Genomic DNA, 17,583 nt, shown 5'->3' with positions numbered 1-17,583 from the left:
CAATTCGATCCAGAAATTGCTAAGCACTGCCCACTGGGCGTTATGCTGGGCTCCCAGGAAAACAACCACACATAACCCACTATTTCATCTTCGACTTTATGAAAACACGCGTGTCGACCTGCTTGTCCACGTGTGCGTGCACAGACACACCACACCACGCACACTGAAACAACTGAGTCAAAAGATGAAACTTTTTTTTCCATGAAAAATTTAAGCTGACATTCTAAGACCAAAATAAAGACAAAAAAAAGGAGCGGGTTCATCACAGCACGTCCCCAGTGGCAGTTTCCCCCTCCTCTCTCGGTTGCAGACAGCCCGGCTGCTTTACAGCCATCAGAAGAAACGCAGCTCATGGCGATGCTGTTATCCTTCACCCTGTTCGAGCCAGAAGCCCGAAAACTCTGAGCATGCCGGATTGCCTTCTCCCTCCTACCTACCTCACTCCCTCAGTGATCTCGGGCCTCATCTGCTGGAGTCCAACTTTGTATCTGCAGGCCAGACCCCTCCCTGACCTTCAGCTGTCCTACATCCTGCCGCCTTCACTTCCTCTCCTCTTAGCTGTCTAAAGGACATCTCGGCTATCACGTGTTCCAAACCCAGCCGCTGGTATTCATCTCCTTCCTCCTCTCCTTCCCCATCTTGGTTCATGGCAACTCTAGTCTTCCAACTACTCAGGCCGACATCGGAACTCATCCTTGAGTCTTCTCTTTCTCTCACAGTAGTCGTTAATTCATCAGCAAATCCTGCAGCTTCTTCCTTAGAATATATCAAGAAGGAGATGTCACCACTGATGCCGCTTTCGTGCAAGCCAAGGACCTCTTGGTTGGTCTCCCTGCTCCTGCTCTTTGCCCCCCCCACTGACTAGTCTCAACCCAGCGGCCCGAATGATCCAGTTAAAACCCAAGTCAGGTTGTGTCTCTCCTCTAAGGACTCCTCTCTCAAAGGAAAAGCCAAAGTCCCTTCAGTGCAACCAGGGGGTGCCCTACACGGTCCTCCTGCCCCCCTGGCCTCTCTTAGTCTGCTTCCCATCAGGTTCCACCATGTGCGCTTTGCTTCAGCCATGCTGGCCTTCTGCTGTTCCTCAGACACGCCGGCACACTCTTGCCTTAGAACTTTCACATTTCTCATTCTCTCTGCCCCGAACGCTCAACCTCAGATAGCTGTGCAGCCTTCTCCTTTACACAAATGCTAACGCTTCCATGAAACCTTTCTCCACCACTCAATGTCCATTTCCAAGCCCGGCGCATGCTCCCCAGCCCCATCCATGCTCTGCCTTTTTGCCTTCATCCTCATCACCATCTGACCCCAGAGATAGTTTTAATTGTATCTCTCACTAGAATGCAAGCTCCATGAGACACACATTTTTGTCTGTGTTATTCATTGCTGTACTTCCAGTTCCCGGAACAGTTTTGGCACATAGCATGTGCTCATTAATTATGTGTTGGTTAAATGAAGGAAGCCTTATGATGGAAGGAACATGCCACTCCTCTTCCAGTGTCCCTGTCAGTGGCCAGGGCAGAGCAGGGATTCAACTGCTCTTGTGGGAGCAGGAGGGACTTGCAAGGTCATCTCCCTTAGCGCCCTCATTTTCAGGACAGGGACAGTGGTCCCCAGGAAGGGGAAGGAGAGTCCAGTCTAGTTTGGCTGATCCCCCGTGGGAGGCCGAGGGTGCAAACAGACAGCTGCAGCTCCTTGCATCTATGCCACACATACAGGCTTTCTGAATCAGGAGGGAATGTTCTTTCATTTTGAACTCTTGGGATATTCCTGTTTTGATTTGGCTCTAGCAGTGATGACGCGGAATTGTGCAAAGCCTGGGAACAGTGAGGGCATTAGGACCAGGAGCGAGGCGCACGCTTGGCTCCGGGTTGTGTCTGGCAGAGGGCTCTCGGCTGAGTGGAGCTATGTGTGAAAGGAAACCAGGCACTGCCTGCCGGCTTTACATCTGTTGATCTGACCTGACTGGAAGCGTCCAAAGAGGGACGGCTGTCAGCCCTGCTTGACTGAGAACCCACCAGCTCATCCCAGACACCTCATAGCAACCTATTTGTGCAAAGGGGGAAAGAAACACCTGAGCAGAATCATTATTTTTTTTCCCAAGGAGAAAACCGGGGTAAAGAGAGGGAAGCAATTCAGTTTGAAGTCCCTGTGAATGGGCTTTCAGAAGGCAATTAAAGAAATCCACTCAGAGAGGACTTGGGGTGAATCTTGGGTCCTGTGGTTTTCTGATTGTAAGTGGAAGCAGGTCTTACACATGCTGTTGGCAAATGTCAGGAGCAGGTTAAGTGACTGGCAAAAAACCTTCCAGATGGAAGGAGCAATCTAGGTTCTGCTGCAAGCTTGAAGGAGCCTGGAGCGGGAGAAAGCGAACTTGAACATGACCTGTTGCACTTGGCAAGTTCCAGCAACATGCTCCTAAGGAAGCGATACAGGCACGGACCATGCAGACTCCAATTCCTCCTGCTGCTCCTGATGCTGGGATGCGTCCTGATGATGGTGGCGATGTTGCACCCTCCCCCGCACACCCTGCACCAGACGGTCACAGCCCAAGCCAGCAAGCACAGCCCTGAAGCCAGATACCGCCTGGACTTTGGGGAACCCCAGGATTGGGTACTGGAGGCTGAGGATGAGGGCGAGGAGTACAGCCCTCTGGAGGGCCTGCCACCCTTTATCTCACTGCAGGAGGATCAGCTACTGGTGGCTGTGTCCTTACCCAGGGCCAGAAGGAACCAGAGCCAGGGCAGGAGAGGTGGCAGCTACCGGCTCATCAAGCAGCCGAGCAGGAGGCGGGATGAGGAAGCCACAAAGAGGGACTGGGGGGCCGAGGAGGAGAATGGGGAGGCATCTGAAGAAGAGGAGCTGACCCCGTTCAGCCTGGACCCACGTGGCCTCCGCGAGGCACTCAGTGCCCGCATCCCCCTCCAGAGGGCTCTGCCAGAGCTGCGGCACCCGCTGTAAGTAAGGCCCTTGTTTTCCCTTCCCTGATCCCAGGACAGGATCAGGTGGTAGTGAACTCAGGGATGCCAGCTTTCCAAACCCTGCCTCTCCTGTCCTTAGGGCAGGTGCTTTCCAAGATGCGCTACCTGGGCCAGCAGCGCCAGCATCCCCTGGGCACTGATGGGTTCTCAGAAATGCAGATTCTCAGACCCCATCCCAGGCCTGCTGAACAAGAAAGCCTGGGTGGGTTCAGTGTTCTGTATGAACAAGCCCTTCAGGTGAGAACTGTTGTCCTAGAGAGAAGAAAGTGAGAACTCTAGCTTGTTCATTCTCTTCTCTGTCCTGGGTTCTAGTTCTTCTGTCTGTAGGTCGAATGGTTTATCTGTATAATGGTTTATCTTCTAACCAGAAGGGAGGTTAGAGCAGACATTCTCCAATTCTAACCCTCTGACTCCACTATATTTTGATTTTAAAGTTATTGTTAGTGTTTGCTTTTAGTTTGGATCAAAATTAACAATTGCAGTTTATATTTAGGGAGCTCTTCCCATGTGCCTGGCTTTACTTTACAAGCTCTTAATGTATTAACTCATAGAGTCCTGGAAAGTCCTCACAGCTCTGCAAGATGGTGCTAATAGTATCATCATGCTTATTTTATAGGTATGAAAACAAGGCCAAGTGGCTTTCCCAGTCACGCTGCTAGTAGGTAACTAAGTCGGGATCCGAATGCAGGCATGCGAGCTCCAGTCTGCCTGGCCCACACTTCATGCCACCCTCCTTGGACCACTAGACTAAGAAAAGGGCTTCAGTGCCTGAGAGCCAGAATACTGTGCTGACTGCTACTTACCCTGCCAGGGCGGCCCTAGCCCCAGGAGGGAAGCTGAGCAGTGTAGGTGATGTGCAGAGCTGTGCCCAGGGAGATGCTGCCCATCCTCCACCCCCTGCCCCCTCACCGTCACCATAGCTGGCCACTGAGGAGGGAGCCTTGGTTCCCAGCATCCAGGGAGCAAGGCAGCTGGTTAGTTTTAGTTTGGTGATTTAGGTCCCTTTTCTTATAAGCCATTGCTCCTCCCAGAGCCTGGAGAGTTTCCTGGAAAGCAAACATACACTCTAACCCTTGAGGTGACAGCATCTGTGCAGAGCAGCAGTTGGCAAGAGGGCCACATACTCCTTGGCTCCCTGATCTAGTTCCCCTCAGCCTGGCTGCTCAGCCACTCACATTCAAGGGCATGCAATTGCAGGGTCAGCAGCGGGAGCGAACAGCTCCTTAAACTGTGTGCCCGGGGTGCCCCACTCACCTCAGCCTACTTCCATTCATTCCAACCCCATTACAATGATTTCAGGTCTTGCCTTTAAAAGCACTTTCCAGGAAATTCCCACCCCATTCTAGTTTTGTGCCCCCCTTGCACCCCGGAGTTTTAACTCATAGTGCTTACTACAACTAAAGCCAAATGGCCATTGATGTATTTATCAGTCGAAGCCTGCTTTCCCTGCCGTGCTGTGAGCCCCTTACAAGGTCAGGACTGAATTTGTGTTGTACATCCCAAAGCCCAACATGCAGTAAAGAAGTGATTGCTGAGTGAACAAATATATAGTTTGCAAATTTTTTGACGCTATTACTCATTGGCCTGGAGCAAGAACGAGGATCCTCCTTTTGCCAATAAGAAATATTGCCTGAAACAAGAGGGTCTGTGGCTAGCAAAGTGGTATGTGTGTGTGACTGTGTGTCTGCATAGTGCAAATGTGCAGTGCATATGCATATTTGTGGGTGCATGGTCTATGTGTGTTTGTGCCTGTGTGTTGTATATATTCTCTGTGTTGTGTATGCAATGCGTTATGTGTACTAAATGGACGTGCATGTATGTTATGTGTAGTACATGCATGTATTCTGCATTATGTGGTGCATGTATACTTGGTGCATGTTACTTTGTGTATGTGGTATGATACGCACAGGTGTGAGTTGTGCAATGTGTTGTCTTATGTGCATGTGTGTTAATGTGCATGCATTATGTGCATGGTTCATATATGTATTGTGTATTGGGGTGATGCCACATGCATTGTTCACCTGCGTGTGTGTTGCAATTTTCTCGTTTTAGATATGCTTATGTGGTGCATGTGTGCACGGGTACTGTGTTGTGATTGTTTCTCGTGTATGCTGTGCTTCTGTGTGTAGAGTGTGAGTGTGTGGATTGCGCGTGGTGCATTGTGTTATAAGTGCGTTGTGTGGTGTATGCATACATGTTCAGGTGTGTTGTGTTTATTATGCATGTGGCATGAAGTGCACGGGTGTGCTGTAAGTGGCACAAGTGCAGGTAAATTTGTGCTGTGTGTGCTGTGCATGTATTTGTGGGTGCTGTGTGTGTGTAGTGTGCACGGGTGTGGTATATGTGTATATTGTGTATCTTGTGTATGTGATGTGATGTGCACAGGTACTGTGCCTGTGTGTGGTGCAGTGTTTGTTTTACATGTTTTCATGGTACATGTGTGCATATGTATTTTTTTTGTGTTGCATGTGTCAGAAATGTGACATGAATGATACATGTGTCTGTGTGCAAGCATGTTGTGTGTGTTATGCATGTAGTGCGATGTTCATGAATGTGTGATGTGCACTGTGAGGCGTGTGGTGAAAGTCTGGGTATATTTTGTGCTGTGTGTGATGTGCACATGTGTGTTCATGTGTGTGAGCAACACTTCAGCGGTTGCTTCTTCCAGCCAGTGTAACCAACTCGTCTTGATTTGCCTGAGACTTCCCTGATTTTAGCACTAAAAGTCTCAGGCAGTTGGGGGTGGGGGAACCCCTTAACCCTGGGAAGCGAGACAATTGGATTCTCTAACTCCCAGCTTGCCAGGGTTGTCACGGGACTGCCGCCAGCTCTGTGTGGAGGTGCTCAGCGCCCTCTGCTGGCCCAGGCTGGGGCATGCAACCTGTGCAGCCCAGGCCTTGGCCACAGACTCCCCTTTCCAGTCTGCGGTTCAAGCTCTGGCGCCTTCTCTTCCCTGGATTCCTCGCCTGCGTACACAAGAGAGTCCCTGCAAAGCAAAGCAACGATCTCCATCCTCCCCTCAGGGTGACAGGACTCTTCTGCTCCAACCCCTTTAAATCTGGACCACAATACAGCACATAAGAGAAACAGCCATATGTTAAGTGCCTGCTGTATGCGGGCCCTGCAGGGCTGCTTTCCCACCAGAGCCAGGAGAATGCTAGGGTATCAGGTGCCAGTGCCTCCGGCTGTAGCGCACCCCGGGCTATCACGGGCCACACAGCCTCCTGCAATTCCATTCTTGACTCCTAACCCAGACAAGTCCCTCTGGCCCAGTTCCCTCACAAAACGTCCAAACTAGCCCTACCTGTTGTCCTTTCCCCCTGCCCAGGCCACAGGCCTTTTCTGAGCACCTCTAGGGTCATTTCTGGAGGTCAGTTTGAATAGGTGGCATTTGAGGAAAATTACCATGAAGCAAGAGCAAAAAAGAAAAGTGTCAGTGGAAAAGAGGTCAAAAGACAGTCTCTGCAAAGAGAGGCACAATTAAAGTGAACATTTATTGAGCACTTACTCTGTGCTAGAGACTCTGCTAAGTGGTTTTTGTTTTTAACTCTTCGTAGAGAGCCTATAATGTAGGTTTCATTTCATGGATGAGGAAACAGGCACAGAAAGGTGGAGGGACTGGTGCCAGGTTATCTGACCAGGTGAGTCTGACACCGAAGTCACACTCTTCACCACCGTGCTACGGTCTGCAAGTTTGCCACTCCCCAGACCAGAGATTGGGCAAGTCACATGGGCTGGAAGTGTTTCAGGTTTTTCCATCTTAAAATGGGGAGAATTCACACGGGTCCATGGGGAGACACTTGGGGAAATGCTTATCACAGCGTCCTCGGTGCTGCTGAGGAGCCGGAAGCCACCTGGGTGTCTCGTCACAGGGCAGGAGAAGCTGGGTGCACCCTATGAGATACTCAGCCTGAGTTAGAAGCAACAGACTCTGGGTACATTTAACAATGAAGGGAGACCTTAAAAATCCCCCGCTGAGTGAAAAAGTAAGGCACAGAAAGAGGCCTACAGCACTGTATCATTAGGGGAAATGTAAATCCATGCACACTAACCAATCCATTCTTTACAGGACAGATCAAACTCAAAGGAATGGTGGTGTTGAGGGAAAAGGAGGGTCCTCAGGGCAGAAGTGGGGATAAAAGTGAATGAATATACAGGCAAAATAGAGAAGGGCGCGTGATGGAACCACAAACAGGAATAGGATTAACTCAGCCCTTCAAAGCTGCTGTCAAAGAAGGGGCGGGAGGAAGCAGCCCTGCCCATTTAGCCTCCTACAGCTCGGCTTTCAAAGTTCTTCCAGGCCCAGCTCTCCTTTGATCATCCTGGCATCCAGTGCAGGGGCAATGGATTCCTAGGATCAAAGAGACTGCTGTGTGCGCCAGTGCGTTGTAATCTACATCTAGGGCTGTGCCTCTCCAATGCGAGCGCGCGTCGGAACACCTAGAGGGCTTGTTAAAATAACAGATTCCTGGCCTCCATTCCTGTAGTTTCTGATTCAGTGGGTGTGAGGTGGGGCTCAACAGTTCCATTTCTGCAAGCTCCTGGTACTGCTGCTGCTGCTGCCACCGAGCCAGAGACACTTTGAAAACCTCTGCTCTAAGGCACACTCTTTATGTCAAACAGAGTGGCCAGAGCAGTGCTCCTCAAACTTTAAAGGGCATGCGAGTCATCTAGGTATCCTATTAAAATGCAGCGTCAGATTCAGCAGGTCAGGAGTGCGGCCTCGGCTGCTCTGTTGCTATCAAAAGCACTCCAAGTTGGCAGCAGCACTGCTGGCCTACAGAGCACATTTTTCTGTTTTTTTTCTTTTTTTTTTTTTGAGTTGGAGTTTTGCTTTGCTCTTGTTGCCCACGCTGGAGTGCAATGGCACGATCTCGGCTCACCGCAAACTCCGCCTCCCGGGTTCAAGTGATTCTCCTGCCTCAGCCTCCCGAGTAGCTGGGATTACAGGCAAGTGCCACCACGCCTGGCTAGTTTTGTATTTTTAGTAGAGATAGGGTTTCTCCATGTTGGTTAGGCTGGTCTCGAACTCCTGACCTCTGGTGATCCGCCTGTCTCAGCGTCCCAGAGTGCTGGGATTACAGGTGTGAGCCACCATGCCAGCCCAGAGCACATTTTTCAACAGCAAGGAGCGACACCACGACGGCTCAAAAGCAAGTGCGCACCCACCCTCTATGTTGCTTGTTAAAGACGTAGATGTTCAGACCCCCTCACTCGCAATGCTCCAGAGTTCCGAGTTGGAGCCCAGGAATCTGAATTTTTAAAGCTGATGCCAGGTAGTCTGGGGAAGTACTGGTAGCCAAAGTGAGTGGAGAGCTGGTAGAGTTTGGGAAGTTTCCACACAGGAAGTACTACTAGTCAGAAAACAGAGAAGAGAGCAGAGAGGAACAGGCTTCCTCCTGGCCCCGGGGGTTTATACTTAAACATAAATGTTAGCTCAGCAGTAGCTGGCTGTGTGCTACCTGCTTTTAACTTGCCTTTATGGTTCAGCCTGTGTTTCCCTAGTGTGATTTCTGGTACCATGTGTTACTGTGTGACCTTGTACAAGTCACTCAACCTCTCTGAGCCTCAGTTCTTCAACTGTAAAATGGGATAACGCCCTTGCATAAGGTTATAGAGAGGATGGGATATAACGTGTGATGATTTTCCACCCTGTATTAAGTCAAAACAGAAGTTGCCCTTTTCATGTTCTTGAGTAAATGGCCTCAGAGTAAGTTGGAGAGACGGAGAAAAATGGAGCTGTGGATGTCACATTGCTGTCCTTTCTCTGACTAAAAAGTTGTTTTCTGGCCCTGGAGGCTGCTAGATCATCACAAATGTGCAGGTACATTGGAATTATCTGGAATATCTTAATAACTATTCGTACTCATGCTCCACTTCCAAGGATGTCTATTTAGTTGGTCTGGGGTGAGGCCTGGGCATCAAGAGCTTAAAACTTCCCAGGTGGTTCTATCGTGCAGCCGGCTGAGCACCAGGGCCACAAGGCCCCAGGTGGCCATGGCTCTTCACAGCCAGTGGGGAGAGCTGGGAGGGGTATCTTCTCCTTTGTTCCCTCCCTCCTGCCCCAGTGGCCATGATGGGCAGGGGGTCAGAGGCAAGGGCAGGGGCGGGAGAGTCACCTTGGCTGCAGCTTTGTTGTCAAGTAGAAGATGGTGTTGCAATCCACGCAGGGTCCACTCAGTTTCCTGCAAAGCCTCTGTCCTACCAGGCAGTGATTCACCCCAAGATGACTCCCCACACCCCTTGTTGGCTCTGATAGCCTGGCCTGCAAAAGAGGGAGGAGACAGCTGACAGGGCATCAGTAAACCCGAGAGGGTAGACATGGCTTTTGGGATGAGGGACGAGAACAGGAACAGGCGGGGCTTGAGACTCAGGGCTGGGACTCAGCTCCATTCCCCCACAGAAGAGAAAAGACAACCCAGTGTGGGCAGTGTGAGTGGTGCTCATGGGGCCTGGCTGGCCAAGTCATGAAGGGACGCCACAAACACCAAGCTTTCAGCCACAGTGGCCGCAGTAGAGGCAATACCTCCTCTGGACCTCCCTCTGGATCCATTACCCCTGAATGGGGTTGCAGTGTAGACATGGCTGAGTACATACAACCCTTTTTTGGGTCAAATGCACTCACCATAGCACGTGTAGTAGGGTCTTGCTCTTCAGTACAAACCCAGCTGGCCTTGGGGGTTAGATTAGACATGGTTAACCTACACCTTGTCTTTTATAATTCCTGGGGTGGGGGGAATCAATATTATTTACTCCGGTGCCATTCACAGTGTGGTCTTCAGACCTGCAGCCTCAGAAATGCAGACCCCTCGGCCCCCACTTAAACCTACTAGATGAAATCTCTATTTTAACAGGATCCCTAGGTGATTTCCATTCGTGTCAAAGTTTGAGAGCTATTATGAGGCCAGTGGTTCACGGCCCGACTCACATTAAAACCAGAAAATCATCATGCCAAGGCTCCAATCTAGACTGAGTAAATGTGATTCACAGGAACTCACTAAGTGATTCTAATGTGCAGCCAGGCTGAGGACCACTGCTTAGGTCATTTTAGGTGACTAAGAACAGAGATGCTCAAGTCAATTAGGGTGATGGAGTTACTACAAGTTTACACAGGAAGTAAGGAACAGGGAACTGTCCAGACAAGGCTGATGGAGGTGGACAGGAGGGAGACCCACGGACCATAGTTCCTTTGGGGACTTGGCCTTCCTGACATCCTTCAGCAGGGCCCCAGCACCTGGCCGAGTATTCCTTGCATCTGTCAGCTCACCTCCTATCGTCTTGTCACTAACAACCACTGCCCTCTACTCTAGCTGTGGTCCAGGAACCAACAGCATCAGCATTACCTGGGAGCTAACCAAATGCAGAATCTCGGCCCCATCCTAGACCTACTTGATGTGAGTCTGCATTTAACAGGGTCCCGGGTGGTTCAAGGGCATATGGACACTGGAGAGGCACCGAGCTACCTCTTGGCTTCTGCTGCCCCATCTTTGGCTTACTGTCTGTTCTGTGACTTGCTATCAACTGCTCACTTTTTGCATGTCTAAAGATCACACATGTTGAGATGGAGGATCTGGCAGGTTTCTCTGGTCACTAGCCCGGGGAGGCTGTCTGTGTCAGGTGGAACTAGGGCTCCAGGATGCCTCACAGACCTTTGGTCAGTGTTCAGACCAGTGACTCCCAGTCTGTACCTGTCTCTGATTCAGAGGTAGGGGTCAGGATGAAACCAAGCCAAGGATCCCCTGAACTCCTCAGAAGTGAGCTGTGGGACTTTGGAGAATCCGCACAAAGAGAAGGGGATGGCATGTACCATGTGACCTGTGTCCACTGATGGAGAATGATGGGCTGGCAGCGTCAGCCTCCATTGCAGACTCCAGCTCTTTCCTCCCATCTCTCTTACCCATAAGCTCCTTCATCCATTCCTCCAAGCGCTGAGCTCCAGGCTGTGTTCCACCCCTAGCAGCCTCAGGCCTGGTCTAGAAGTTGGTATGGTGTTTCCAAGATAACTGCCATAAATGACAAGCAAGCTGGGATTTTCTTATAATGTAGGAACTTGGTTCTATGGGATTACTCCCCAGTTAATGTTGACAACCAGCTTATATACTCCCTGAGAACAAGATCAGCGTCTTCCTTCCATCAGTGAACAAATATTTATTTCATAACTATCAGAAGTAAGAAGGTAAGGAAGACCCAGCCCCAACCCCAAGAAGCTTGGGGTACACTGGGGAATGCAGGCAAGCAACTGGGCTGGTACATCAGTGGGATCAGGGCTGAGATAGGGAAGCCTGCTCGAGTGGGGAGCCTCCGCTGATTTGGTAGAAACTGGGAGTCAGTATCCCCAAAACAGCTTTAGGAAACCTGGCAGAAACCTTTCTACTCCGGCCAGGCAAGGGGAGGGAGGAAAGAGCATCAGTACTACAGACAGGCCATCTGGTGCAATGCTGTGACTCATTCTCTTCAGAGCCATCATCCAAATGCATTTTTCCAAGTTCACACAGAATCCTGGAGCTATATGAAAAGAGAGTGTGCATCTGTGTGTAAACACAAGACACCAGACTCCTCTGATCTTAGAATGTGAAGATACAAAGCTAGCCTGCAGAACAGCGTTCTTAGGCTAAGATTTTCCCTTTCAATCCAGGCCACACCCCTGGGCTGGAGAAAGGTATCAACATCCCTGCTAATTATGGATTAAACCCGGGTTGATTTGATTCCAAAGCCCTTGGTAGTTCCTGTCCCGCGTTCCCATTCAGAGGATGAACAAAGGAGGTCAGGGGTGGGCTTTTGGACACATGAGTGGCACATACAAACCGAGATAGTAAATATTCACTGGATATTTGGTTGAAGCACAGAGAAATTAGCCTCAATATTTAACAGTGAAAACATAAATTTCTTCCTGGATCCTCTGCATAAGTCCCTAGTCACTTGGGGCATTGCTTGACAATGTTCAAAAGCCTTTGCCATGCCCTGCCTCACCGGATGGCTCAGCAATGCTGTGAATGTCTTTCCTTCAGTTCCCGGTACATGCCAGCCCCTTCCCACCTCTGGGCCTTAGCAGAGGCTGTGACACCTGCCAGGCATGCCATTCCCCACCTACACTCTCTCTCTGGGCTGTGTCCTACGCACCCTTCAGGTCTTGGCTTTGATTTCACGTCCCTACCTCCAGAACGTCTCACTATAGCTGTTGAATAATGATTTGATTGTGTTCAATAGGATATAACTCCTTGCTGTTAGGGACTATCTTAGTTTAGCTTTCCCCCAAAGAAGATCCTGAAAGAAGGCTTTATTTTTGCAGGTTATCCCAAGAAGCACAGGTAGGGGCCCAGGAAAGTGGAGCAGAGACTAGAAGGCAGCCCCTGAGAGAGGCATGTGTTCAAGGCAGCTACTCTGTGGGCAGCTGGAAGTCAGCCCTGCTGGGAAACTTGGAGACAGTGCAGAACATGCAGGCATCTCAGAGCTTCCCACCTTCTGCCCTTAGGGGTGAGGGTGGGGTGTTTAATAAACCAACTCTTTTTAATCCCTGGATGAGCACAGCTCACTAGGGTGGGGTAGGGGTTAATTTTCCAGCTCTTCAGGGATACTCTGATTGGGAGATCACGCCTGTCAGCCAGAGAAACCCTTAGGGCCATTAGAAGTTGGGCCATCCTATATTATAATGAGATGGCCCAAGGGGATATGGGCGGGGGCACCACAGATTGTGCTTCAGGCATCATGTCTATTTCATTCACCTTTCAGTCCTAACACATAATGGGCTGTCAATAAATAACTGTTAAATAACTTGATAGAAAGATGGAAGGTGAAGATGAAAGAGAAAATCAGAATGAAGATTGGCAGGCCTATCTAGAGCCTTCTCAATGAATAAATATCCCATTTCCTTATTCTGAGCTTCCTGGCAGCCACACTGAAAAATAAAAAAAGGCAATATTCTTATTTTTATTCTTTATAAGTGGGAAGCACACCAGTTGCTCAGATGAAGGAAAGTATTTTGTGGCACTTATATCTGCAAGGACTTTTCTTCCAAAGCTTCAAAGTGTAGATAACCAGTGACAGGAGGACAACATCCTCAACAGGTTCCCTCAGCTTCCTAAAAATGATTCTTACATTGTCCCCTGATAGAAGCTGACAGCGTGACAACAAGCATGACTTCCTGTAAGCACATTTCTCAGGCAGCCAAGATGGGGGGTGGGGGGTGGTCAAGTAAGTTGCCTTTCTGAGACCTTAAGGAATCAGCGTAGACACTGTAGAACATGTGGAGGAACTGATGGATCGCGTGTTTTTCAAATAACCTTCCGTCATGTCCCTTTATGACTCTGAATCCAGAACATTCTGCTAGCACTGTAGTCCAAGATGGCGATAGACAGACAGACAGATAGATGGATGATAGATAGATAGACAGGCACATAGATAGGTAGTTGGCAGTATACTCTCAGCTATTTGCTGTATAACTTTAAACAAGTCATTTAAGCTCTCTGGGCTCTAGTTTCCTCATCTTAAAAATGGGACAGTGGGTCCACAATGTAGTGCTGTATAACGCACCTTGTCAAAACTTAGTAGATTTTAAAAAACAGGTAATTTAAAACTTTGGTGCTTCAAAGGATGTCATGAAGAAAGTGAAAAAGACAATCTAAGAGTAGAAGAAAATGTTTGAAGTCCTGTGTTAGATAAGAGATTTGTATCCGAAATACAAAAAGAACCCTTACAACCCAACAATTAAACAACAAAGCACTCCATGTTAAAATGGGCGAAGGATTTGAATAGACATTTCTTCAAAAAGGCATAAAAATGGTCAATGGCACATGAAAAGATGCTTAAATCATTAGTCATTAGGGAAATACAAATCAAAACCACAATGAGATGTCATTTTATCCCCACTAGGATGACTGAAATAAAAAAGACACTGCGGACAAGGATGTAGAGAAATTGCAAACCTCATACATTGCTGATGGGACTGTAAGATGGTGCAACTGCTTCGGAAAACAGTTTGGCAGTTCACCAAAATGTTAAACATGGAGCTAATGTATGACCAGTGATACTAGTCCTAGGTATATACTCAAGACAATTGAAAACACATTCACACAAAAACTTATACATGAATATTCATAGTGGCATTAGTCATAAGTCAAAATAGAAGCAACGCAAATGTCCATCAACCGATGAATGGCCAAACAAAATGTGGTATATTCAAACAATGAAATATTGGACAGAGAAATGAAGTATTGATACAGGTTACAACATGAAGAACCTTGCAAACATTACGCTAAGTGAAAGAAATCAGTCACAAAAGGCCACATGTTATGTCATTTCATTCATTTGAAGTGTCCAAACTAGGCAAGTCTATAGAGACAGTAGGTTAGTGGTTGCTAGGGACTGTGGTGGTTGTGTTAGTGATGGGGAGTGACTGCCAAAGGGTAGTAGGTTTTGGGGGCTGAGGTATTGAAAATGTTCTCAAATTAGATAGTGGTGATGGCTGCACACCTTTATACTTGAATCTATGGAACTGTACACTTTATAAGGGTGGATATTATGGTATATGTATTGTATCTCAATAAAAATATTAAAACATTAGTGATTTCAAACAATAACCATTTCTGTGTTCATGGTTCTATAATTTGGACTGGACTCAGCTTGGCAGTTCTTCTGCTGATCTCTGGGGTCACCCCTGTGGCTGCTGTCAGAGGGAAGCTGACTGCACTGAATAAGATGGCCTTGCTCTCAGTCCTGGCAGCTGATGCTGGTCCTCAAGAGACCAGGTTGCAGGACACGGGGGAGGCTCAGCTCCCGATTGGAGGTGTTCTTCCAGGCCCTTGGTCCCTCACTCACCCAAGAATGGGGGAGAGGACCCTGCCAGGCGCAGTGAGCTCATTTAAGTAAATATCAGACCCCAAAGAGTTTTGCAGAAAGTGATTTATTCAGGCAGAGAGAAAAAGGAGAAATAAATAGATATATAGAGAGAGCGAGCTCTCACGCTGTTGTGAGAGAGGCTCCAAATATGGAATCCCCACAGATGTGGGAAAAGGGGACTTTTAATCTGGGAGTTATTCCTGCCCTATTCAAGTCTTCTGTCCTATGAAAGGAGTTCCTTTAAACTTCTGCTGGAGTGATTGATCTTTGATTCCTGACATCTGATTTGTTGTTTGGCCAACAGACCTCCCATAGCTTCTCACGGGCTTTCTAGACAAAGGAAGCTCATCTGGGCAGTCTGTCTTCCTGCTAGCGTGAAAGTTAAACAAAGACCTCGAAGCTCCCAGATGGAGACATGAAAGAAGGCAGGTCGGGCATGTCACTGGGAAATTCTTGTCTTTGAAACCATGCCTCCTTGTGGACCTGAGGAGAGAATACATTCCCTCACTCAGCTGGGGCACCTTAGTTTTTCTTCAAGCAGCTTCTCATCCTCTATTAGGCTACATTGGTTTCATTACGTTGCATCTCATGACAGGAAGTGGAAGGCCTTGAGGCTCAATCTTGGGAGTTCTTGAATGTCACTTCTGGTACATTCTGTTGGTCTAAGGAAGCCACAAGGCCAGCCAGACTCAGGGACTGAAGAAATAGATTCCATTTCTTGATGCAGAGTGGCAGACTCATATTATAAAGAAACACAGTGAACAGATATATGGTGACCATCTTTGCACACATGAAAATTCCTACTTCAAAGGGCATTTGGGAGGATCAAATGTAATAATTCATGTAAAGTGTTTAGCACGGCACCTGGTACATAGGAGTCCTTATGAAGTGGAGGCTGTGATGAATTTAACAAGACACCTGCATCACAGGTGCTGCCCTATGCCTCCATTCTCCCTCAGTGAAAACAAATCATAGACTCAAAGGCGGAAGGGCCTTTAGATATTACAGTGAACCTCTCAGTGTCAGACGTGGGAACTAGGTTCCAGAGAAGCGACAGACTTGTCCAAGGCCCCTTATCTCCCTTTCCTCAAGGGGGATTCAGAGGTCTAAGCATGATGGAAGTTCTTCATCCAGGGCACATGGCACATCTCCTAGTACATATAGCCTCACACTCTTCCCCCCAGGCCATTATCCTGGCTCAGGCTGAACAGTCTTGCAAGAGAGCATCTCAGAGGGGAAAAGAATCACAGAAGGCAAAGTGTTGCCTGCAGGTGAAGGAAGAGGAGTCTTGCCCAGTGGTAGAGGGAGAAGTTACAGGAACTCAGTTGGCACAAAATGGCAGCCATAGGTCATGTCCCATCACAGGCACGTTTGTTTGGCCACATAGTTTTATTTAAAAATGTTGGACGAGTGGCCAACTTTTGATAATTAAGAGATTTCACAGAAACAATTCAGGTTTCTGGCTTTTTCTGAAAATCAGGAAGATCTGGCAAAACCGGACTAAATTTCCTCCCGGTAACATCAGCTGTTCTTTCAGGCAGGCCACGTGGTCTCTGGCCCACTGCAGCACCCACAGGCCCAGAGTCCCATCTCCCTGGCTGGCATTTGATTTATGCTGCCTCCAAACCTGAACAAAGGGGTTGGAATGCTAGGAGGGGTGTTGTAGATGCAGGTCAGGACCTTTCAAAGATCTTTGTTGGCTGGACCTTAGTCAGCTTCATAGGTTTCCAGTGGCTTCTCTGAATTGCTGCTCAAACCCTCTCCCTAGTTCTGGTCTACCCACCCCTCATTCCTTACTGCCTGAAGCTCTGTAAGGTTGGGCGGGAGTTGGGGAGGAAGGGTGGGTAGATTGCAAAGCAGATGATAGGTCCTTAGCACCATTTCCCTCTCTGCTCTCATTTCCACTTCCCTCCTTGTGTCCTGTCTCTCCAAGGTCCTCATGGTGACACAAGGAGCCCAGGGTTCCCAAACATGGGTGAACAGGGCCATACCATCTGAACCATTTCTTATCATCTCAGCATCTCCAAAAACTTACACACTCACATCAGCTAAGGAGTTGGATGCTTGCTAATACAAGCTTTATCCTCCTGAAGGGAAGTCATCCTGCATTTTAACAGCAAAAAGAATGGAAGCCACCAAAGCCGCTGGATGAGCAAGGAGATTGGAGAGCTTTGCTCCCGCCGGCAGCCTGAATCACAGAAACATTTTGCTGTTAGGCCAGGGTTCTGGGGATATTAGATCCAGCAGGGGCTCTAGCTGAACTCCAGTCACCCGCCTGGCCTCCTTTGCCTGTGATCCATGAGGTGAACAGCACTGCCGTGTTGCATAACTCCAAGAGACACCAGTGCATGGTGATCTCTGAGCATGGCACCCACTGGTGTTGGGCAAGGCACCAGCCCCAGTGGTTGAGATGAGGATTAAATGAGATAATCCTACAATATCAGTGATTGCTATTCCCAGAAGAGCAGCCCAGTTCCTCTGATGTGTTGAAGGACATCCTCAGAGACATGTTTAGATGATACCAGAAGCCAGCCAGCACATTCTTACTTGAGAAATAGCAACAACTTCCAGTTATCGAAAGCCCGCTGTGGACAAAGCACACAACATCTTACATGGCCCTCTGAAGTCACCCTACTTGTTATGCTCACTTTAAAGGTGAAGAAATTGAAGCTAGAGAGATATCCAGGCACGTGAGAGGTTTGCAAGAATCAGTAATAGCTAGCATTTTGGGGCTCTTACTATGAACAAGGCGATCAGTTTAAGTACTTCA

General features: G+C 48.5%; 1 protein-coding gene across 1 annotated transcript in view; it reads left to right on the top strand.

Annotated features, from left to right (window-relative positions):
- The first annotated feature begins 1,860 nt into the window (after positions 1-1,860).
- GALNT15 (polypeptide N-acetylgalactosaminyltransferase 15) overlaps positions 1,861-17,583 on the top strand; it is a 50,676-nt gene continuing 34,953 nt past the window's right edge. Inside the window, 1 exon segment of the mRNA XM_012466753.3 lies at positions 1,861-2,954. Coding sequence (XP_012322176.2) covers positions 2,410-2,954 — 545 coding nt within the window. The 5' untranslated portion in view covers positions 1,861-2,409.

This window comes from Aotus nancymaae, unplaced genomic scaffold (assembly GCF_030222135.1).
Source record: "Aotus nancymaae isolate 86718 unplaced genomic scaffold, 86718_ANA_hifiasm-v0.15.2.pri h1tg000019l, whole genome shotgun sequence".
In the NCBI taxonomy this organism is placed as follows: Eukaryota; Metazoa; Chordata; class Mammalia; order Primates; family Aotidae; genus Aotus; species Aotus nancymaae.
Note: the sequence above shows the minus strand (reverse complement) of the source record. Positions and strands in the feature narration are given on the sequence as shown.